General features: G+C 38.9%; 1 protein-coding gene across 11 annotated transcripts in view; it reads right to left on the bottom strand.

The window, feature by feature from the left end:
* The window catches only part of SIK3 (SIK family kinase 3), a 271,702-nt gene that overhangs the window by 99,939 nt on the left and 147,095 nt on the right, over positions 1–24,668 (bottom strand). For 8 of the 11 annotated variants that reach the window (XR_004177270.1, XM_009187338.4, XM_009187340.4 and 5 more), the window contains 2 exon segments: positions 17,832–17,948; positions 14,895–14,958 (listed from right to left, as the gene is read on the bottom strand). Coding sequence is in view for 8 of the 11 variants with exons in the window: in XM_009187338.4 (XP_009185602.1) it covers positions 14,895–14,958; positions 17,832–17,948 (181 nt within the window). In the remaining 3 variants the exon portion in view is untranslated. 11 annotated transcript variants of the gene reach the window in all.

Here is a 24,668-nt window from a genome sequence, read left to right as displayed (position 1 = left end):
ATGTAAAAATAAACTTGATAAGTCAATTGAATGAGTAACAAATACTCATTAAATAACCAATTATTGAAGTCTATTTATTACACTGCTTAGAATTCATAATCTTCAATATGTCTTTCTCTATACAGTTACCCAAAAAAGGTGCTTTCCCCACGTCAAAAACTCATTTAACTAAAATGTTATTAAAAAACATGCAAATTCCATGCCTGATTTGGTTATATTTCATTGTGACACAATAAGATACATTTAGTGAGTGCCTACTATATGTTAGACACTACATTAAACAAGGAAGACACAGATGAATAAAACTTAAACGCCATAATCAGCAATTCAGTGAGGTTCTTTCATTCACTTAGTATTTTATTCAACTTATCAATAAATATTTATGGAACATGCATTCTCTGTGGGCACTATTTTAGGTATTAAAGATTTAGTAGGCAACAAAAATGACAAAGTCTTTAATGGCATGTAAATTTTATTGACTCAAGACAATAAAAAAACAAATAAATATATGTCAGTTCATGATAAGAACCAAAAAGAAAAGTGAAGCAAGACAGAGACTACAGAGCAGTAGGCCAGTAGGAAGAATGAGATTTTTAGACAGCATGGTGAGCAGAGACCTCTCTAATGAGATAACATTTGATAAGAGACTTGTAAGAAACAGGAGAGACAGCCACGTGGATATGTGGGAAAAGAGTAATTCAGGAAGAAGAAATGGAATATACGAAGGTCTTAAAGTGGGAGCACAGCGAAGGGTTTAATGAAGAAGAAAGATGCCAATGTGAGAGGGAGAGTGCTAGGAGCTGCGGTGAGAGACAGCTGGAGATCAAATTATATAATCTTATAGGCCATAGTAGGAATTATAAATTTATTCCAAATAGATGGGAAAGCCAACAGAAGTAGCTGAGTAGTAAGGTCCCACTTGAATTTTAAAAGAATCCTTCTAGCTATAATAGGGGGGTCAGGGCAGATTCAGAGAGACTATTTAAAGGCTACTGCAGTGATCTTAGCAAGACATGATTGTGACTTAGACCAGATTGGTAGTGATGGAGGTGGTGATAAGTGATTGAATTCAGCATATATAGTCTTCCCTCTCTATCTGTAGGCACCATAGTCATGGATTCAACCAACCCCCTTGGAAAATAGTGAAGGAAAAAGAAATGGACTAGAGTCTAAATTACCAGTAAAAGACAGACTTAGAAATGAAAAAAAAAAAATTACTTCAAAAAGTGCTATAGGAGAAGTATGTTCAAAGTGAAGAAAAAAAGGCAATTAGCTATCTGGCAAAATCAGTGCAGAGTTCACAGGGGGAATAACATTTAAGACGGGTCACAAAAGTTAAGGAGGGACAAAGAGGGCAAAGAAGGGCAGCAGGGTTTTTACATCAGGGCCAACACCTCTTATTGATAATCACTTTTCCAACCAACTCCTCTAAGACTAGCAATTCCTTTACAGGCCTCTTGAGGAAAAAAGGGACAATATTCCACTAGGGATTAGGAAGTAATGTAACTTCTTCAAGGTCACCATTAACAATACTATGCCATGTGCTTGGGCAGCTAGTATACTCCCTCTCTGCCTCTCTTGCCTTCACATTCATCAAAGACACTGACTGAAACCTAGTTTGTACTCTATTGCACCCTCCACTCAGATTCTACCATCACCTAGGGAATGCGAACATCAATGAGGATAGCTTATTTGACAGTTTGCTTCATGATTCTTTTAGCGTTCTTTCTCTCCAGTGACCTAGAACTCTAGCAATGTATAGCAACTACTCCTATGGCCACATCTTGAAATTGTCTTTGCTTGACGTTATTTTGCCTATGAAATTCTAAACTTCCCCCTCTCTTATCATAACCTTCTAAATTAGCACTATCAAATAAAATACAATGTGTGCCATTTATATAAGATTTTCTTGTAATCACATTTAAAAGTTAAAAAAAAAGCACTCATTTTGAAAATCAATACCTCACTTTAAACCAATACGTCAAAAGATCATTTCAGAATGTAATCAATAAAAATAATAGCAATGAGATAGGGTACCTTCTTTTTTTCATACTAAGTCTTCAAAATTCACTGTGTATTTTATACTTTATAAGCATATCACAACTAAAATCCTAAGTTGTCTATAGCCAAGGTGTAATGTAGTTTTATCAAAATAAGAGTTGTGTTTAATAGAAAAACGTTTTAGACTCTGCAGAGTGAAGAACTTGGCCTTGCCCAAAGAGAAGGCCTGGCCTTCCGTTGGCTTCTGGGAAGCAATCTCTGGGTTCTTGGAATGTTATGTCTGCTAGGAGTGTCTCTGTTTGTCTGGGAGCCTTGGGTCGTGCCAGAGAGTCTAACAACATGATTTAGGCTGGGATTTGCCACACCCATATAGTCTCAGGGTAGAGGCTGGATATACATTGTTAGCTACACAACAGCGTGACTTGATGTGTGGGCTTTGGGTCATGAGCATCAGTTGACCGAGACACACAGATCAATCAAGTGAGCAATCAATCAATCAATCAATCAGGCTTATGTAAAATAAAAACACTGAACACAGAGGGTCAGCTGGGCTTCTCTGATGGGTACTGCTCTGTACACAATGTAACACATCCATACCAGGAGTGTAACACATCCTGTATCCACATGGAAAGGACAACAAAAGTTCTGCATTTGGTACTTCTCCTGGACTCTGCACTTTCTTCCCTGGCTGATTTTAATCTGTACCCTTTACCTGTAATAAACTGGGAGTATATTAGCTTTCAGTGAATTTTGTGAATCCTTCTAGCTATTTTCAAACTTAACCGGTTTTGGGAATTTCCTGAACTTGTAGGTGACAGCAGAGATTGCGCCATTGCACTCCAGCCTGGGTAACGAGAGCGAAATTCCATCTCAAAAAAAGAAAAAAAAAGAAATCCAAATATAAAGTGTTGTGATTACCTCTTTAAGCAATTTTATATCATTTAAAGAAATTAAGAAAAGAAAAATATATGTATTTACATAGTCTTTTACTTTTCCCTACATATTCGCCATTTCTGTTTTCTTTACTTACCCCTGTGGATAGCAATTACCATATGTTATCCTTTGCTTTCAGCCTGAGCACCTCTTTCATATGTCCTGCATAGATCTGCTAACAATAAATTATCTCAGTATTTGCTTATTTCTGAACATATTTATTTTGCCTTCATCCATATAGAATTTTTGATTTCACAGGATTTTTTGTTTTTATTTCAGCACTTTAAATGTATCAATCCATTCGCTGTCTTCCAGCCTTTTTTCCCTCTGATGAGAAGTCAGCTGAAAATCATATTGTTGTTACCCTGCATGTGATGAAGTATATTTTCTCCTGCTGCTTGCAAGATTCTTTGTCTCTGGCTTTTAGCATTTCGACAAAGATTTGTGTTTTAGATCTAGATGTGGATCTCTTTGTGTTTGTCCCACTTGAGGTACATGGAGCTTCTTGAAACTGAAGATTAATGTTTTACGATACACATTGGAAGTTCTTGGTCATTACATCTTCAAGCATTTGTTCTTTCCCTTTCTCTGTCTCCTCTTCTTCTGGGCTTTCTATTGCAAATATGTTGGTATGTTTGATCTTGTCCCACAGATCTCCCAAGGCTCTAATTATTTTTCTTCAATGGTTTTCTCTCTGTTCTTCAGATTGAATTAATTACGTTTTTTTTTTTTTTTTTTTTTTTTTTGAGACAGGGTCTCACTCTGTTGCCCAGGCTGGAGAACAGTCACATGATCATAGCTCACAGTAGCCCCAAACTCCTGGGCTCAAGAGATGCTCCCATCTCAGCTTCCCGAGTAGCTGGGACTACAGGCATGCACCACCATATCAGGCTATTTTTTTTTTTTTGTAGAGACAGGGTCTTGCTATACTGTCAGGGCTGCTCTCAAACTCCTAGGCTCAACTGATCCTCCCGCCCTCAACCTCCCAAAGTGCTAGGGTTATAGGCATGAGCCAGATTGAATTTTTTAAAAAAATATTTCTTCAACTTTATTGGTTGTATCTTCCGCCATTTCAAATCTTCTGTTGAACTCATCTAGTGAATTTCTCATTTACTTTTCAACTCTAGATTTTCTATTTTGTTCTTTTTTTATAGTTCCTATTATACCTTATCTATTTGTGAAATCATTGTCACCATATTTTCATTTAGTTATTTAGACATGATCTCCTTTAACTGTTCAACATATTTATAACTACTATGACGTTTTCACTAAATTTAACATCTTGGCCACTCAGAGACAATTTCTATTGACTGCTTTTCATCCTGATTAGGGTTTACATGTCCCTGGGTATTTTTCTCTTTTTTTCTTTTTTTGAGACGGAGTCTCGCTCTCGCCCCGGTTGGAGGGCAATGGCGCAATCTCGGCTTACTGGAAGCTCCACCTCCTGGATTCACGCCATTCTCCTGCCTCAGCCTCCCGAGTAGCTGGGACCACAGGCGCCGCCACCATGCCCGGCTAATTTTGTTTTGTATTTTTTAGTAGAGACGGGGTTTCACCATGTTAGCCACGATGGTCTCGATCTCCTCACCCCGTGATCCTCCCACCTCTGTCTCCCAAATTGTTGGGATTACAGGCGTGAGCCACCACGCCCAGCCGGGTATTTTTCTTTAACATACCATAATTTTTTTAGAAAACTGATATAATACATCACATATTAAACCGATTCTGCACTATGATTTACCCCCTGCAGATTACTGTTGTCATTAATGAGGTTTTTTTTTTCTGTTTTTCAGTAACCTTCCAGCAAATAATTTTAGAATCTAGCTTCCCATGGTGTGCCACTGTTGATTTCTCTGCTGAAATGTTGTTTAAATTCTTCTTTTTATTTTTTAGCCTGGCTTCCCTGAAGTCAACCCCATGTCTACATAGCTAAGTGTCCAAGCCAGGTAGCCACTCATCCTCTGCTGATTAATCTGTTTAATTCTCAAATGGTTTGCTGTGCAGTTTCCTAACAGGTCTTGGTATGCCCCAGCCCAATCCTTCCTCCAGAATGTATGGTAATAATTCAGGGTAAAACTCAGTTCCTCATTCACTCACTCACTCACTCACTCACTCATTCATTCATTCAATAAACAATTACTGATCTTTTCCAGCAGCAAGTACTTCAGTCCAACAGTAAGAACTAGAGAACAAAAATAGACATGGGGATACAACAGTGGGCAAAACAGACATGGTCCCTAAACTTGTGAAGTTTGATGTCTAGTGGGACAGAAATACCATTAAATAATTACAAAATTAAATGTAAAACCGTAACTGATATAAATACTATTAAGAAAGGCTATAGTGTCCGGGCGCGGTGGCTCAAGCCTGTAATCCCAGTACTTTGGGAGGCTGAGATGGGCAGATCACGAGGTCAGGAGATCGAGACCATCCTGGCTAACATGGTGAAACCCCGTCTCTACTAAAAATACAAAAAACTAGTGGGGCGAGGTGGCGGGCGCCTGTAGTCCCAGATACTCGGGAGGCTGAGGCAGGAGAATGGTGTAAACCTGGGAGGCGGAGCTTGCAGTGGGCTGAGATCTGGTCACTGCACTCCAGCCAAGACTCCCTCTCAAAAAAAAAAAAAAAATGGCTATAGTACAGTAAGAGGGTATAAAGGGGGGTCTGGTCAAGTCGAATAAGTCACATAAAGTCCTTCACTATTGACCCTTCCCTGAATTACCAGACTCATTTTTTGCCATTTTCTCACATACACCTTGTATTTAACCCTACTAAACCTCTTAAGGAATATGGAATATGCCGTGCTGTCTCTAATCTCCAAATATGTTAAACAAGCTATAGCATGTCTGAAATACCTTGCTCTCCCTATTTAATTCCTGCAAGTATTCCAAGATGCAGTTCTTGCATTACTTCTTTGAATCCTTCATACCACATGTGATGTTCACATAGGTCACTTGATCTCATTGAGGGTGGTCAGATCCTCCATCATATAAGTGCTTTTCCCCTTTATAAATGGTTAGGGTTTTGTGGGGAGATGGCCTGAAATTGTGCCAATATCCTGTCGTCATATGTATCAGTTTGGTAGGGGTGCCATAACAAATTACCACAAATCGGGTAGCTTAAAACACGTGGAATTTATTCACTCACAGTTCTGGAAGCAAGACATCCAAAAGCAGAACCGTGCTCTATTTAGAAACCCCAGAGGAGGCCGGGCACAGTGGCTCACGCCTGTAACCCCAGCACTTTGGGAGGCCTAGATGGACAGATCACCTGAGGTCAGGAGTTTGAGACCATCCTGGACAACGTGGTAAAACCCCGTCTCTACTAATAATACAAAAATTAGCTAGGCATGGTGGCACATGCCTGTAATCCCAGCTACTCAGGAGGTTTAGGCAGGAGAATCACTTGAACCCGGGAGGCGGAAGTTGCAGTGAACTGAGATCGCACCATTGCACTCCAGCCTGGGCAACAAGAGAGAAACTCCGTCTTGAAAAAAGAAACCCTACAGGAGAATCTGTTCTTTGTCTCTTCCAGTTTCTTATGGCTGAATCACCCCAATCTTTTTCAAGACTGTTTTGGCTATGTTGTGTCCCTTGCAATGCCATATAAATTTTAGAATCAGGTTGTCAATCTCTACAAAAAAGTCAGCTTAAATTCTGATGGAGATTGCGCTGAATGTGGAAATCAATATTGCCGTCTTGACAATGTTAACTCTTATAATCCATGTACATGGAATGTTTTTCCAATCATTTAGATCTTCTTAAGTTTCTTTCAATGTTGTTTTTACACTTATTAATACTTTCCAGAGTATAAGTTCTGTACTTCTTTTGTTAAATTTATTCCTAAGAATTTTATTCTTATTGACGCTATTGTAAATTGAATTGTTTCCTTCTTTTCTGGATAGTATTTTACATTGCAAGGGTATAGAAATACAACTGATCTCTGTATACTAATCTTCTACCCTGCAAATCTGCAGAACTCACTTATCAGTACTAATAGTTTTTCAGTAGATTCTTCAGGATTTTCTATATATAATATCATGTCATCTCTGAATAGAGATGGTTTTACTTCTTCCTTGCTAATCTAGATGCCTTTAAAATCTTTTCCTTGCCTAACAGTTGTGGCTAGAACCTCCAGTACAATGTTTGGATAGAAGTGGCAAGAGATTAAACCTTTTGTTTCTGCTCTGAGTGGGAAAACATTCAGTCTTTCACCATTAAGTATTATGTTAGCTGTGGGTTTTTCATAGAGATCCTTCATGCGGTTGATGAAATTATCTTCTATTTCTAGGTTGATGGCTGTTTTTATCATGAAAGAGTGTTGGATGCAATTTACTTATGCCCGGGAGGCGGGGGGGGCGGATAGTACACGTGTGTGTGTGTGTGTGTGTGTGTGTATGAAATGTTGGATTTTTTTTTTTTTTTTTTTTTTGAGACAAAGTCTCACTCTGTCACCCAGGCTGGAGTGGGGAGTAGCATGATCTTGGCTCACTGCAACCTCTGCCTCCTGGGTTCAGGCGATTCTCAAGCCTCAGCTTCCAGAGTAGCTAGGATTACAGGTGTGCACCACCACACCTGGCTAATTTTTGTATTTTCAATAGAGACGGGGTTTCACCATGTTGGCCAGGCTGGTCTCAAACTCCTGCCCTCAGGTGATCCACCCGCCTTGGCCTCCCAACGTACTGGGATTACAGGTGTGAGCCACCGCACCCAGCCAGAATGTTGGATTTTGTCAATTTTTTGGCATCTTATTGAGATGTCATGTTTCTTTTGTATTCTATTAGTATCTATCCCAGGAACCTTGCTTTTTGGTTTTGTTTTGTTTTTCAGACGGAGTTTTGTTCTTGTTGCCCAGGATGGAGTACAGTGGTGTGATCTTGGCTCACTGCAACCTCTACCTCCCAGGTTCAAGCAACTCCCCTGCCTCGGTCTCCCAAGTAGCTGGGATTACAGGTGTCCACCACTATGTCCAGCTAATTTTTTGTACTTTCAGTAGAGATGGGGTTTCACCATGTTGGTCAGGCTGGTCTCGAACTCCTGATCTCAGGTGATCCAACCGCCTCAGCCTCCCAAAGTGCTGGGATTACAGGTGTGAGCCACCACGCCTGGCCAATCCCAGGAATCTTTATTGTTCCTGGGATATCCCACAGGGCCACAATGTATAATTCTTCCTATATGTTGCTGGGTTCAGGTGGTAACTATTTTGTTGAGGATTTTTGCATCCATGCCATATTGTCTATAATTTTTTTGTACTGTCTTCTGGTATTGGTATCAGAGTAATACTGGCCACATAAAATGGATGGAAAGTGTTCCCTCTTCTGTTTTCTAGAAGACATTGTAAAGAATTGCTATTAATTGTTCTTAAAATGTTTGGTAGAATTCTGCAGTGATTCCACCTGGGCCCGGGATTTTCTTTGTGAGTAGTTTTTTTGATAACTACTTCAATTCCTTTACTTTGATATCAGTCTATTCAGACTGTCTATTTCTTCTTAAGTCAGTTGTTTCAACAGTTGGTATCTTTCTAGGAATTTGTCCATTTCATCTAAGTTATCTGACTTTTTTTTTTTTTTGAGGCAGGGTCTCACTCTGTTGCCCAGGCTGGAGTGCAGTGGTGCAATCACAGCTCACTGCAACCTCCACCTCCCAAGCTCAGGTGATCCTCCCACTTCAGCCTCTCGAGTAGCTGGGACTACAGGTGTGCACCACCATGAGTGCCTAATTTTTCTATTTTTTGTAAGAGACGGTGTTTCACCATGTTGCCCAGGCTGGTCTTGAACTCCTGAGGACAAGCAATCCACCCACCTCGGCCTCCCAAAGTGCTAGGATTACAGTCATGAGCCACCAAGCCCAGCTGATTTGTTGATATACAGTTGTTCATAATATTCCTTTATAATCATTTTTATTTATTTTTTTAAGACAGGGTCTTGCTCTGTTGTCCAGGCTGGTATGTACTGGCACAATCATGGTTCCCTGCAGCCTTGATCTCCTGGGCTCAAGTGATCCTCCTGCCTCAGCCTCCTAAGTAGCTAGGACCACAGGCTCATGCTACCACACCCGGCTAATTTTTTATGTTTACTAGAAATAAGGTCTCACTATGTTGTCCATGCTGGTACTGAACTCCTGCACTCAAGCAATCCTCCCACCTCAGCTTACCAAAGTGTTGGGATTATAGGTGTGAGTCACCACGCCCAGCCCATTTTTATTTCTTAAGGGACTATAGTAATGTTCCTTTCTTTCACTTCTGATTTTAGTCATTTCAGTCTTCTCTTTTTTTCTTCTCTCTCTCTCTCATCAATCTAAAGATCAACGTTGTCAATTTTTTCAAAGAACCATCTTTTGGTTTCACTGATATCCTCTATTGTTTCTCTATTCTCTATTTCATAATTTCTGCTATAATCTTTATTTCCTTCTTTCTGCTTGCTTCAAGACACTAGAAGAGGAAGAACAAACTAAAACTGAAGCAAGCAGAAAGAAGGAAATAACAAAGATTAGAGCAGAAATTATGAAACAGAGAACAGAAAAACCACCAACTATAATGGAATGAAACTGGAAATCAAGAGTAGGAAACATTTGGGAAATTCACAAATACCGAAAATTAAACACCACACTTCTAAATAAATAATGAAATAAATAAAATATCAAAAGCGAATTCAGAAAATACTTTCAAATGAATGAAAATGAAAATACAGCATACTAAAACTCATGATATGCAGTCAAAGCATGCTTAGAGGGAAATTTATAGCTGTAAAATGCCCACAGTTTCAAAGATCTCATATCAATAACCTAAGGAGCTATGACTACAGGTGCATGCCACCATGCCCAGCTAAAGGCTGGATTCTTCTAGTGAAGTTTATTTCTCTATATTTACAGTGTTCAGCCTCTAATGTGTTTCCTCTGGAACAGGCAGCTTCGGTAGGCCTACAGTTAGTTACCTTGGGATCACAGTGTTTGCTAGGACTTTCTCCCTCCCGTTTACTGACCATATCCAGCTGTTAAACTCCACTAATTGCTGGCTGATTGCCCTTTTGTTTTGAACAATGCCCTGGGGCACAAATTGGTCTACAAACAATACAATCAAATTCTGGTTCCTTTGAAGAAATATTTTTTGCCATCAGTGTTTTTTTGTTTTATTTTTGTTTTTATTTAAGACAGGGTCTCCCTGTGTTGCCTATGCTGGCCTCCAACTCCTAGGCTCAAGCCATCCTTCTGCCTGAGTAGCTAGAATTACAGATGTGCACCCAGCCAGTGATTTATTTTTATTCTAACCCCAGAAAAGGTCTTTCTAAATTAATTCATTGGTTCTCTCCTGCAAACTAGCAAACCTACCATTTGGCCTGTTTCATGAATCTCTTCTCAAATGCCCTTTACCACAACCTCCACAACCTCTTTCTTTTCCTTTTTTCTTTTCCCTCTACTCTTCTTGAGAGTACAATCAGGTTTGAACTTCTTCACTCCCTGTTTCAAATGAAGTCAGTTCCTTTGGGAAGAAATTAGGAGCTGTTTTACGGTTTGTTTTTCTCCGCAGGTAAAATCTCAGAGTTAGGGCTCTGGAGCTGGGGTTGGGGACAATAGTAAACTTCTCTGAGTGACACACTCCCACTCTAGGAACTGACAGTTTAGTGGATGGAGAGCGAGGGGGAGGACAGCAGCCTGGGGTCCTCTCAGCTTGCCTCTCCTAGCAGCTTGAAACCACTGTCTTAAGACCCAGGGCAAGAGTGGTCTGGGTCCTAGTATTCTCGGCATACCTGATCAAGTTCCACAAGTGGGGGCTGAGTAGAAGAAGAGGCCCCCATCTCTTAACTGCACTTCTCCAGGACTCAGCAATAGGCAGCTGGGGGCAGAATGAGAAATGCTGATGTCCAGATCCTCCTGGGAAGAAAGCTGCTATTCAGATGCTGGAGAGAATTAAGGAGAAGCGACAAATAAAAATTACAGGAGACCACTGTTTTCTAATAAACTTCTGCACTAGGCACCAACAGACCAAACTTAACATCAAAATGGAGTCACTCATGCTAAAGTTTCAAACCGAAAACTAGGTTGTTATCTGACCTGAGAAATCAGGAGAAAGAGGTAACAGCCAATTTCCCAAACAGCCCAGTCTAAAATCTTTAATTGGCACAATGATGAAGTTCCTCTGCTTTAATCCTTAAAAAAAAGGTAGCCTGAAGTAACCTGATGTTAAGTAATTAGTTAATTTTCTATTATTCTGTTTAAAAGTAAGCAATACACTGTTCAGACTTCTTAACCCCTTCTGTCTATAAGCCAAACTCTTCTGCTCAGCTTACTGAAACACTTATTCTATGAAATGAAATGTTGCCCAATTGTAGAATTGCAAATAAAGCCAACTGGGATCATCAAACTAAACTTGTAATTTTGTCTTTTGACAGGAGGAAGCCCTGTGTTCTTGGCTGCAGTAGTCTGGACAGGAACTTCCACACTGCTGACCAGACTTTGTTTCTTACTGAATTTGCACAGATGCTCTTGAATAATGTTCCTTCATTTTCTGTTTTACCCTTAGGATGATTTCCTGAGACTTTAAATGACTGGGTTTTGTTTTCTTTAATAGTTTTCACTTGTTTCAGCAAGCAAGGCAAGAAAGCAGAGCTCCTCACACCTTTATACCAGAAGTTGATCTCCCATTCATTCTCTCACATGAAGGCGTAAGGAAGCCCTGTGCTAGAGCTCTATATGTGCGAAACTATAACACAAATATTCTAGATCTTACCTTTTACAGACCTAGAAACTGCGTACCAGAATCATCTAGTAATTTGCTCTAAGTAAAAGTGCAAATATAGGTGACAGAGATCTGATTCAAACCTAGGTCTAAATACATCAAAAGCCCAGGTTTTCTTGAATAAGCCCCTTTCATCTTTTTTACACAGACACTTTTAAAAATCAGAGCTCATGAGACAGTTCTATCCCTGTGCGGGCTCAATAATTTCTTTAGGTAATACACTATTTTCTTCCTCATCTGGATCTTTTATAATAATATTACTTAATAGTATCAATAACATTTCAAATTCTATTGTTATATATTATACAATATGTTATAATACATAATTATAGATTAGTGCAAAAGTAATTGTGGGTTTTGCCATTACTTTCAATAACAAAAGCCACAACTACTTTTGCACCAACCTAAAATATTTTGTTTTTAAAGTAATATTATCAGAAGTGGTACTCTGTTTGTTCATCCCTTAAGGTACATTCACAGGAAGTCCATGACCAAGAAACTTATCTCTCTAATACTGCTTCCTGCTGGGTGCAGTGGCTCATGCCTATAATCCCAACACTTTGGGAGGCCAAGGCAGGAGGATTGCTGGAGCCCAGGAGTTCAAAACCAGCCTGGGCAACATAATGAAACCTAATCGCTATAAAAATTTAAAATTTAGCCTGGCATGGTGGTGTATACCTATAGTACCAGCTACTCGGGAGGCTAAAGCAGGAGGATCACTTGAGCCCAAGAAGCTGGGGGTGCACTGAGCTGTGATCCCATTACTGCACTTCACCTGGACAACAGAGCAAGACCCCAGCTCAAAAAAGAATACATACATACATACATACATATACATACATACATAAAATCTACTTTCTTAAAGAGTAAGGTAGATTGATGTGCCCTGTGTTTGGGTCTTTTTTATTACAAACATTAAGATGACATTGTCAGGCTTCTGAGCCAAAGCTAAACCATCATAACCCCTATGACCTGCATGTACACATCCAGATGGCCGGTTCCTGCCTTAACTGATGGCATTACCTTGTGAAATTCCTTTTTCTGGCTCATCCTGGCTCAGAAGCTCCCCCACTGAGCACCTTGTGACCCCCACCCCAGCCCACCAGAGAACAACCCCCTTTGACTGTAATTTTCCTTTACCTACCCAAATCCTATAAAACAGCCCCACCCCTATCTCCCTTGGCTGACTCTCTTTTCGGACTCAGTCCACCTGCACTCAGGTGAAATAAACAGCCTTGTTACTCACACAAAGCCTGTTTGGTGGTCTCTTCACATGGACGCCAGTGACAGACATGATCTTTTTTCTCCCCAAATTACCATTGGTTCTCCACCAATAAGTATCTTTCTATGAGTTAAAATACCTAACAGGCAGCTCAAGGATTTGGAAGATGTTTGACTTTTTATAGAATAAAACTTGTAAATAGGTATCTTCCAGCCTGAGCAATATAGTGAGACCCCCACCCCCTCCCCGTCTCTACTAAAAATTTAAAAATTAGCCAGGTGTGGTAGTGCACACCTATAGTATCAGTTACTCAGATGGCTGAGGCAGGAGGATCGCTTGAGCCCAGGCAGCAGTGAGCTAGGATTGCACCACTGTATTCCAGCCTGGGCAACAGAGCGACACCTTGTCCAAAGAAAAAACATTATCTAGATACCGAAAGTTTTCTATTTGCCTTTGTGTACATTTGTGATCTTAATTAAGGCAGGTTTATCATAACGTGCCTGGAACGTCAGACCACAGTATAGTCTCCCAATAACATGACTGCTATTTCTCTCTCTCCAAATATTCTCTCTTGTGCTTTCATTTTCTGTTTCATAAATTTCCATATAACCATGCCCTCCCTCCAGGGCATAGCCTTCCCTGATCTCCAAAAGTTAACCAAACTGCCATCTGCACTACTGTTCTCTACTATACAGAGTTTACAGTTTCCATTCTCATCTTCAAAGTAATATGTTGATTTCCCTGTCTGTTTTCCACCAGATTTCTCCACAGAAAGGAAAACCAGTGTCTTAATTGAGTCAGCATCTCCAAGGCACATGACTGGCATATAATTATCATACATACTGAAAGCCTACTATACCTTCTTGACAAACAACGTTATCCTTCCAATCTTGTAATGCTTTCATTTCTTTAAAATAAAGTATCCCCTCCTATACTATATTGAGTCTAAATTTCATTCTATCACCATTAGCTTTAACATTAACTAGCCAATTAAATATAAAATTAAGAAATAATGATACCTCTTTTAAAAAGGACTAGCACTTATCCTAAAGATACTTTGATACAAAAACATACTAGATCGCTAGAGAAACTTTAAAACACACACACACACACACACACACACACATCCATGCCGCCACAACTGAGTAGTCATTAATAAGAAGATTCCATTTTAAAAGTGATTCTATGCTTTCAAATACATTTTTTCAGCATGCAGGAAGGAGCAAATGTTTAAAATAAAAATTAAAAAACAAATTTTAAATTAGTAAGTGCTCATATTGATAAATTTTTTAAAAAATAAGGAAATTAGACAAATAAGGTATATAAAGAAACTTTTTTCTGTAGTTGCCAAAAGAAAAAAAAAAAAAAGACACATCAATTTCGCTTTGGAAGTTTACCCTTTAACTCTACTTGGCTCCATTTATCACTGTTATAAAAAAAACTTTTAATCAGTTTTTACCACCTTAAAAATCAGATTTGTCAGTAACAAAGTTTCTTGCTTATTTCTGACGTTGTGCTGAAGCTAAGTGTGAGAGGCAGAACCCCCAAAATTACAAGAATCATTGAGGGGAATGGTGAACACATAGTAAATAATATAGTTACACCTTATATTTAAACAAAGTTTAAGGAACGCGCTGGGGTGAGACTGTTTGCTTTCAGTGGCTCTTTCTCACACAACAGAGACCCACATACTTGTGTGAGTTCTGTCGCACTTGGTAACCTCAGTGAGAACCTGCAAACTGGAAAGACCCTAAGTCCCACGTTCAGAAAGGATGCTTGTTTTTGGAGATCTTTAATCTCAACTGTCAGCACCTGACTGAAATAAACAAAACACCTTTGCTAAGGAAACAAATGTGTTGAAGGGATTTTACCAGATTAATCGAAACAAAATGACTTGGTTGATAGAAAATGACAGGACTGAAGAACAGCATCAGGTGACAAAGGCACTGACCAGCTATTAGAGTGTGCTCAACAGCTGTTTAAAGAATGCAATAAGTGTACTTACCAAATATTTCCCCTCCACTAGCATATTCTGTCACCAGATAAATCATCCGTTCTGTCTCCATAACCTGGTGCAAAGGCAGGAAAGTGACAGACAGTGACACAAATGACAGGCTGATATAGGAAGAGAAACTAATGACTCCTCTTTTCTCATTTGAAATATTAATAACCACTACAGATTAAAGAAAATTTAAAATTTTGGGGGAAACAAATATAAATGTTATTAAGAAGAAAGGGAAAATTAGATATTCCTCCAAGTTCTTAAAAGTAGGAAACATTCATTGCTTGAGAGAGATAGTCCTTTTGATGTTCCATGAGGTCTCTGCAATCTCTTAAGTTCCATAAAACTGAGAGGCAAAGAAGTTGTCAAGAACCAAAACTTAAAGTTCAGATTCAACATCAACCATTTGAAGCACAAAAATGCCCCATTTAAAAAAAAAAAAAAAAAAAAAAAAAAAAGCCTTTGGAGAAAATAATGGGAATCACATTAAGAACTCCACAGAAATCACATATGGCTTTCTTTTTGTAATACATATGACAACTTTCCTTTCCACTGCCCATTTATTTGTAAAAAAGAGAGCAGTGATTTAAAATACTCAACCTTTTAAAGTAACGCAAGTGATTTGTGTTTTGTCTTGGTCCCTTTGTTGCTCCTTTTAAAAATTCATTGTAGTATGTTGTCAGTCCTTTCTTCCTTTTTAGATTTTCCATCAAACATTTTTAAAAGTAATAATGGCTATATACACTCATTATGAAACAAAAGACCAAAGGCTTTCCTCTTCCCAGTCTCCTCAATCTCAATCCCCAGAAGAACACTGCTCACTGCTTATTGTATATCTTTCTAGAACAGTGCTGTCCAATAGAAAAATAATACGAACTGCACATGTAATTTTAACTTTTCTAGTAGCCACATTTAAAAAGGAAAAGGTGAAGATAATTCTAATAATATTTTTTATTGACCCCAATATATCCAAAATATTATCATTTCAACAATTATTTTTAAAATTATTAACTTTTAGTTTACACTTAAATTAATTAAACACAGTTAAAAATTCAGTTCCAGCCGGGCACAGTGGCTCACGCCTGTAATCCCAGCACTTTGGGAGGCCGAGGTGGGTGGATCACTTGAGGTCAAGAGTTCGAGACCAGCCTGGCCAACATAGTGAAACCCCGTTTCTACTAAAAATACAAAAATTAGCTGGGCGTGGTGGCATATGCCTGTGATCCCAGCTACTTGGGAAGCTGAGGCAGGAGAATCACTTGAACTCAGGAGGCGGAGGCTGCAGTGAGTAGAGATCATGCCACTGCACTCTAGCCTGGGCAACAGAGTGAGACTTCATCTCAAAAATAAATAAATAAATAAATAAATAAATAAAAATTTTTAAGACCCAGCTGCCAGAAATCAAAGCTTGAAAGAAGGCACTGCTCAAAGCTAGCGCTGGACCTGTGGAAATTCTCATAGGCTAATCTTGGGGAAGACAGGCATACCTGCAGAATCCAGTTACAAGGGTAATACCTATAAGTCAACGTCTTGAAAAAGGTCAACCTAAGCCCCACAATTATTTAAAGATGATTTATTTTAAAAGGTAAGGTCAAGAAATGTATTGAGTCTATCAGAATAGGAAGGAAGCCGAGGTTAGACACCTATGAGCTCACATATACAGGTCTTCAGGCAACACCAGGAAGCTTTCATAAGTTTGCTTGTGGGGTAGAACGTAGGCGTTGTTCAACATAATTTAGGCTGATAAATTTCAACAGGTCTGCTCCTGTTGACCTAATTTCATTATGTGAGCAGCTGGTGCCAGGGAAGAGCTCTAACGCTGTCATTTTAACCACACATATTAACATCACAACATGTTTTCTTTTCCATAAAATTAACAGGCTATGAAAGCTTGCCCATAGCGCCTTGGGTGTACTTTCTGAAAGCTTGCCCGTAGCGCCTTGGGTGTACTTTCTCCACTCTTACACACGGGCCTATGTCTGGGCTAGTAACCATTTACTACAGACTAACAGCAGCAAAATAACCGAGTGGGTGGCCACTTCCTTCAGAACGAAGAGATGGCTGTTCTGGCAGAAAGCAGCAAGTAGAATTGGGCCTATGGAGAGGCAAAGTTTTCGGCTGCCAACACTTTGCAATTTGAGAAGCATCCCGAAGCCCCACCTCTCCCAAAATATCTCTTCCACCAGCCTGCTAAGTCAAGGTCCTCTCCTCCGATTCCGCCTGAAATTCCAGCCATCAGATTTACTGCTTTTGTAGTTAGGCTAGGGAATCATTTTGATGATGGCATAAAATATGCATGTTTCTTGGGAAGACTAAAAAAAAAAAAAACAAAAAAAAAAACTAAAATAGAAATCTCTCCTCTTGGACAGATCTGGTCTCTTGATCTGGTCTCTTGATTATCAAAATAATTACTACCTTGGAAAACTAAGTCTAGGATCCTATTAGAATAGAAAAGAGGTAGGTTTTGATTGATGCAGGAAGCAATCCTTTGCCATAACAATTTACAACATGATCACAGAAACTAGTATTCAAATAATGCTGTTAAAAAAAACCCTTATATTCATCTCTAAATTTTCAACTCTCTAAATTCTCTTCTTTTTGGACTTCCCATCCTGTTTTAGAATTCTGAACTAAATAAAATAAATTCTCATCATCTTCTGAAATAATCTTTTGTGCAGTTCTTGCTAAGAATGGTATCGAATTTTAAAGAATGAATTAAAAAGACCTACCTGGGTAAGGAAAACTTACTAGTAAATGGCCAGGGGAAACTTGAGGATACTAAGCGCTGAGTGGGTAAACAGAAGGGTAGGAAAGACAGTAGGATTAACATAGAAACAAAAAAAGTCACAGATGTTCACCCACCGACATTTCTTCAAAAGGAGCCATACATACAATATTCTGGGTTCTTTGCAGCTATCTGCTATATACTAATGATCCTACCTGATAGAGCCTGATGATATGGGGGTGGCAAAGCATCTTCATAATTTGAACTTCCCGGAAAATCTTCTTCAAGTTTTCTTCATCGAGCTGGGTCTTATCTATGATCTTGATAGCAACCTGACAACAGAGGGAAAAAATTTACTCTGATGCATTATTAAAAGCAGTTTACTAAGAAAAATTAGGTTCACTTTAAAACATTATGTTCCATAAAATATAAGCTGCCAGTATTTTGTTTACAGCATGTCAGTGAGGAAAATTAATTTACTCTTTTTAAGAAGATAGGAAATGGATTCCTAGCAAGTTGGCTCAAAGGAACAGACTCCAAAAGCTAATGGGTCGTCTGCCATTTCTTAAATTGCTTATATGGTAAAATCCTATGACAAAATACTTCATTACTCCACAGATGTGGTTACGGTCTGGGTCAAATCATGTTTCAGTGCCGAGTGGTGTGTAGGGCCTCTCATTAAGGCAAGAAGCTTTAAAATAAAAGAAATTTTTAAAAAGGCAAGACGCTTATATCATAAGTACATGGTGTCTTACTAAGGTTCTATGAGAACTTTCACAGGGGCTTTTCATGTCTCAACAGGTGCTTGTAGAACTCAATAACAATAATAATAGTAGCAGTGATGGTGGTGGCAGCAGCAGTAGCAGTGGCTACTATATAGGAAATGTTTACTATGGGCCAGGCATAATTCTTAGTGCTCTGCAAGTACTAACTCATTTAAACCTCCTAACACCCACATCATCATTAACCTTGTTTTAGAAATACAGAAACTGAGGCACAGAGATTAAGTAATTAACCCAAGAGTAAGTAATTTATACCTAGTATGTGGCAGACGCAGGATTGAGGCCTAGGTAGCTTGGCTTTAGAATCAAATTGGTAATAATAATGTTATAAGAATCTGAAGATCTTTCTTTAGCATACATGCACTGCGTCATAAAACATATCTTTCCAATGTGCCCCCTTTTAATAAGATACTCATCAGCAAAAACATTTTAATGCAGAATGAAAGACGAAGGACTTTTAAAAATCTACGAAATCTAAACTTCCTCCGTGAAATACTTAAAATATTTACGTTGCTCCAAAATATGTCCATATCTCAGTTTCAATTACCTAATCAGTATGGAAGCAATACTGGTTAGATGAAGAGCCCAGACTAGTCAAACTCTAGTCCTCTCCAAATCTTAACATTCTAAGATTCTATGTACCAGAGAGGTAAAGGGAACATATACAGTACTTACTGAGGGGGGAAAAAAAAAAAAAAAAAAGGAAAACAAAATTTCAAAAGTAAAAATGTTTAGCTCAGAGAAATAAAGACTGTTTGGAGCCATACGTGGCAGATTATTCAGATGTATAAATGACTGGCATAAAAGTAACTTTATTTGAAGTTGCTTCACGTGTTAAAATGAGGACCCATGGGAGAATGGCACAGGGAGATAAATTTCAGCTGTACTTAAACAGCATTCAAGCCATGCCTAATGAGGGAGTGTGATGAAACCAGCTGGGTGTGACTGGAGCTATAAGGATTAATCAGACATAGCCTAAACTTCAAGGAGATCACAGTCTAAAAGGGAAAAAAGATGTGTGGAACTGAAAACAATGCAGCATTGGTAGTACAATCAATGGAGCTATGCACCAGATATAATAACAGAACAGAGGATGGTGAATGACCTTCACCTATAGGAGAAAAGGTCGAAAAAGTCTGGGAAAGACTTCACAAAGAAAGCAGAATTTCACTACAGAGAGAACTGGGATAGGCAGAGAAGAAGGTAGAGAATTTAATGAGGATCTCACCAGCTGCCTGGTCTCCTATAAGTCTTGGACCATATAACCCTTGACCACCTCCATTTCTAATTCTCCTCATTACTGCACCCAATCACATACAAGACCTTAACACCACAACTGGTCTAGCATCTCCTGCTTCTCTCAGGACAGCTCCCAAAACAAAACAAAATGAAACAAAAAATCATGGTACACAATGTCTCTTCCCAGAACAAATAGCTGGGTCTTAGTAGTCATTATTAATAAAATCTTACATGTGAAGGGCACTTGTAGTGTACAGAATGCTTTCATAAATATAACAAGCTTAGAAACTTGCAGACATATCCCCATAGCAGAGGTGCCAAACAGCTGTAATCCCAGCACTTTGGGAGGCCGAGACGGGCAGACTGATTTGAGTCCAGGAGTTCAAGACCAGCATGGGCAACACGGTGAAACCCCATCCCTACTAAAAATTTTTTTAAAAAATTAGCCGAGCATGGTAGCATGTGTCTGTAGTCCTAGCTACTCAGGAGGCTGAGGTGGAAGGACAGTTTGATCCCGGGAGCTGAAGTTGCAGTGAGCTATGATCGTGCCAGCAATGGAATGAGACCTTGTCTCAAAAGAAAAAAAAAGAACTTCCGAACAGGTGCGTTGGAAATGGGTTACAAGCGAAAATGGATCACCTCCAATCTCAACTTTCTGTGCATGCCATGATGTGCAAAAGGTGGGAAGAACTGCCAGGACTTATTTATCTTAATAACAGAGGGCATCAACTGTCTAAGGTCTGTGCCTGAAATCTTCCACCTCTGCCCACCCCCTACTAATTGATGGCATGTACAACGTAACTGGGGAAAGGCGAGTGGCCTTCAAGGTTAACTTACAAAATTTTTGCAGTCTTTCACCTCCAAGAGAGTACTGGATCACAGGGAGTTATATAGCGGAGCCTCCCTGATTCACAAGGCACTCACTCTAAATTTCATTTGTATTCTGAAGCAATAGGACCTTCATAATGGTAAACAGAGATTGTGTGGCTCCCAGTCAGCCACACAATCATGTGGGTAAATAACAATAGAGTGAATTAAATGCATTTCTGACTTACCATATTTTCAACTTACAATGGGTTTACTGGGACATAACCCGTCATAAGTCAAGAAATATCTGTACTCACAATAATGCCTTTTGTTGGCTATAATTAACCATAATTTATCACATATTTCCACATGGCTGAAGGAGATCTGAAATGTTACCAACACAAAGAAATGATAAATGTTTGGGGTAATGGATATCCTAATTACCCTGATTTGATCATTACATGTTGTATCCATGTAGCAAAATATCAAATGTACCCCATAAATATGTACAGTAATAAATAAATAATACATACATACATGAATTTTAAAAAGAAATATATTTCATCTTTTCAGGAAAAATTGCATTGAATAGAATCTGTTCTTAGAAGGCACGCACAAAGTTTTAATAGATTAGAACATCAAAATCCTGTCTACTTTTCAGCGAGAGTTCAGATTCCAGAAGACATTGAAAAATGAAGCTTTGGGCCAGGCACGGTGACTCATGCCTGTAATTCCAGCACTTTGGGAGTTCGAAGCAGGAGGATGGATTGAGGCCACGAGTTCAAGACCAGTCTGGGCAACAAAGTGAGACCTCATCTCTACAAAAAATAAAAAAATTAGCCAGGTGTGGTAGTGTGTGCCTGTAGTCCCAGTTATTCAGGAGGCTGAGACAGAAGGATTGCATGAGCCTAGGCGATCGCTTGAGCCTAGCAAGGGTGAAGTGAGCCATGATCATGCCACTGCACTGCAGTCTGTGCAACAGAATGAGACCCTTTCTCCAAAACAAAAACAAAACAAAACAAAAAAAACAAAAGTGAAGCTTTACCTAGCAGTTGAATATAGTGTTGAAAGCAAGGACTCTGAAGTCAGGCTACTTAGATTGAAAATCTTGGAACTATCCCTTAATATATAACCTAGAACAGGTTATTTAATTTTTCAATGGCTCCCTATCTGTAAAATGTGGGCAACAATGGAACCTACTTTAAAGGGATGTTGGGGATTAACAAAGCTAATACATGCGACCTGAGTAATATAATGCCTGGCACAGTAAACAGGCAATATATGTTAATTACAGGTACTGCTGTTGTTATTTTATTTTCTTCTGGAATTAAGCCTTCAACTTCAGGCATTCCTTGGCAAGGATTAGATTTGCTTCACTAAGCAACATAATCCTGGATCTGAAACACATCAATTCCTTATTCAAGGGGCAAATTGAGGGACCAAGAAGCAAAACAGCTAACAATTTGTGGGCAGCATTCAGAACCAACTGACTGCCGCCAGCTGATGTGGGAAGAACATGGAAAGAACAGAGCTGGAAAAAAAAAACAAACGCATTCCATTCAGGAAAGTCACAGTGAGCCATAGGATGGAATCCACAGTAAGACCTGACCCTGAGGGCTGTGCCAGAGAGACAGGGGTCTACTTCTTCACAGCAGGCCAGGCTCCCCTTGCCAACCCTACCTACTAGCTAACACCTGGGAGGAGGGAACTTATTGCTGCTTGGCAATGGCATAACTGCCTGATAAGACCACTTAACAGAGAAAGGAACTCAGCTCCTACCTTAGCTGCAAACTGGAAAGTGGGAGTTTTCTAAAAAGCAGAAAAATAAAGTTGGAACAGAGAAACTGCCAAGTCAGATAGCAGGTGGCTGGCACACAGGTATGATTATTTTGAGAGTACCTAAACAGATAAATGAGTATGAGTTTTACAGCTACAGATTACTGAAGGCTATATAATAAAGGTTTTGGTGTAAAGTACACACTAGTTGCTTGAAAAATTGAATGTGTCCACAACAAAGAAAAATCAGTAGGGAAAGAAAAGATAAACTCTCAAAGAATGTTTTTATATTGGGGTTGAAAATCTATAAATCTCCTAATTGTACTTACATATGAAAATTATAACAAATAAAGAAGAAAACTTCCAACATGTTACCAAGAGACCATGTATTTCCTCAGTTTGCCTGTTCTACACAGAATTCTTTTATCTTCCAAAGAGCATGATTTTGTAAATTGACATTCTAATACTAATTAAACATCACACTGTGTCAACTATGCTACTAAAGAGATACAGATTGTGAGAGTCCTTAATTTCCCTACTCAAGACATTCCCATTCAACAAATTCTTCTTTTTCAATTGGCATGTGGTAGGAAAAAAATTAAATTTAGATCATGCCAAATTTAAAGTCATAGTTCTTTATTATTCATTCTATAAGAGGAAAAATTACTATTTCCCCCTTTTAGTTCTCACCTCTAAAAAACACAGTTCTTTTTAAGTCAACTCATTTTTGTAAGCACAATAATGTTCATAGTGAATGAAGCTGAAAAAAATAGTGGTTTCTTCACAACAGGCAATAATTCACTTGCATATTCTGACACCATATTTGCAAGCAAGATAACGCAACAGAGTAAAATACAATGAACTAAGGGACAGTTCAGCATTAAGATCAAAACAAACCATGCTTCCCCATCAGAAATAAATGCCCTATAGTAGATAGCAGGGATTCAGGGATATGCCAGGACAAATGGACAGTTCAAGAAAGGACTACTTAGGAGGGAAATACAAAGATCACAAGGGCTCAAATTCTTCCCAAATGAGAAACAGCATCGCCTTGCACTGGTATGCAGATGAACAGACAGTAACCTCAAAGAATATAGTGAGCAGACTGTATGCTTTTTAGAAGGAAAGAGAAAATATTATAGTTTGAAGAAAAGCTTATTTTTTTTAATTTAAGGAAAGAGCTCTATTTCTCTTAGAAATGTCTTTAAAATTTAGGCAGACATCAAACATTTCATCATTTGTAAACTTTTCCAGTAGGGTTATGTTTTACTCACTTCTGTAGCAAAATTTTTTTTTTTTTTTGGGAGGCCGAGGTCTTCATCTGTAGCCAGCCCAGGCTAGGTGCAGTGGCGGATCTCAGCTCACTTAAGCTCCGCCTCGGGTTCGCGCCATTCTCCGGCCTCAGCCTCGGGCAGCTGGGACTACAGAGCCGCCCTGCCGCCCGGCTAATAGTTTTGTATTTCTTAGTAGAGGGCGGGGTTTCTCACCGTGTTAGCCAGGATGGTCTCGATCTCTGACGCCCCATGATCCACCCGTCTCGGCCTCCCAAAGTGCTGGGATTACAGGCTTGAGCCACCGCGCCCGGCCGCAAAATTTTTATTCTCTGTTTTTATGACAATGCTTATCTACTCTAGGACATTCTCAGCTCAGCTCTGCAACTATTTTATGGTCTAGATCTGTAAAGGGTAATACAGTAGGTACCAGTCACATGTAACTATCCAGACTGATGTGCTATAAATGTAAAATATATACCAGATTTCAAAGATAGTAATATAAAAAAGAATTAAAGTATCTCCCTGATACATTTTTATATTGATTACATGTAGAAATTATAATATTTTAGATATACTAGGCTACACAAAAGATATTAAAACTAATTTCACCTTTTTACCTTTTTAATATGATTATTTAAAAATTATAAATAATACACGTGGCCCTCTTTCTATTGGATGGCACTGATCTAGATAATGCCAATAAGCTACATAATTAATCTACCAGTTAAAGGAGGTATTCCTTGAAAATGACTTCTGAAATCATTGACTTGATATTGAGAATTGCCAACTATCTATCTCACAGAAACTTGGCCCAAGTTACAAGGCTCTCAATGCTCAAAACACTGCCTTGGGAGAAAATCTCAAATAGGGTCTCAAAAGTTATATTCTAGGAGCTCAATTTAATTCAATTTTTAAAATGTCTTTTGAGCAACTGACTGGTTTACTACACTGCCCTTGTGTGCAGCCATTCCCAGGAGGGTTTCTTTCAGAGAATTAAGTCTTGCGGCCTTAAGACAGCAGTTCCCAAACTGTTTGGTCTCAGGACTCCTTCTCTTAAAAGTTAGGAGAACCTTCAAAGAAGTTTTGATTATGTGAGTAATATCTTTCAACATCTGCTTAGAAATCAAATTACAAATCAGAAATTAAGACAAAAATTTAAGAGACAAGTGTATAC

The sequence above is a fragment of the Papio anubis genome, chromosome 12, assembly GCF_008728515.1.
Source record: "Papio anubis isolate 15944 chromosome 12, Panubis1.0, whole genome shotgun sequence".
NCBI lineage: Eukaryota > Metazoa > Chordata > Mammalia > Primates > Cercopithecidae > Papio > Papio anubis.
This window is presented reverse-complemented; position numbering and strand designations above follow the sequence as displayed.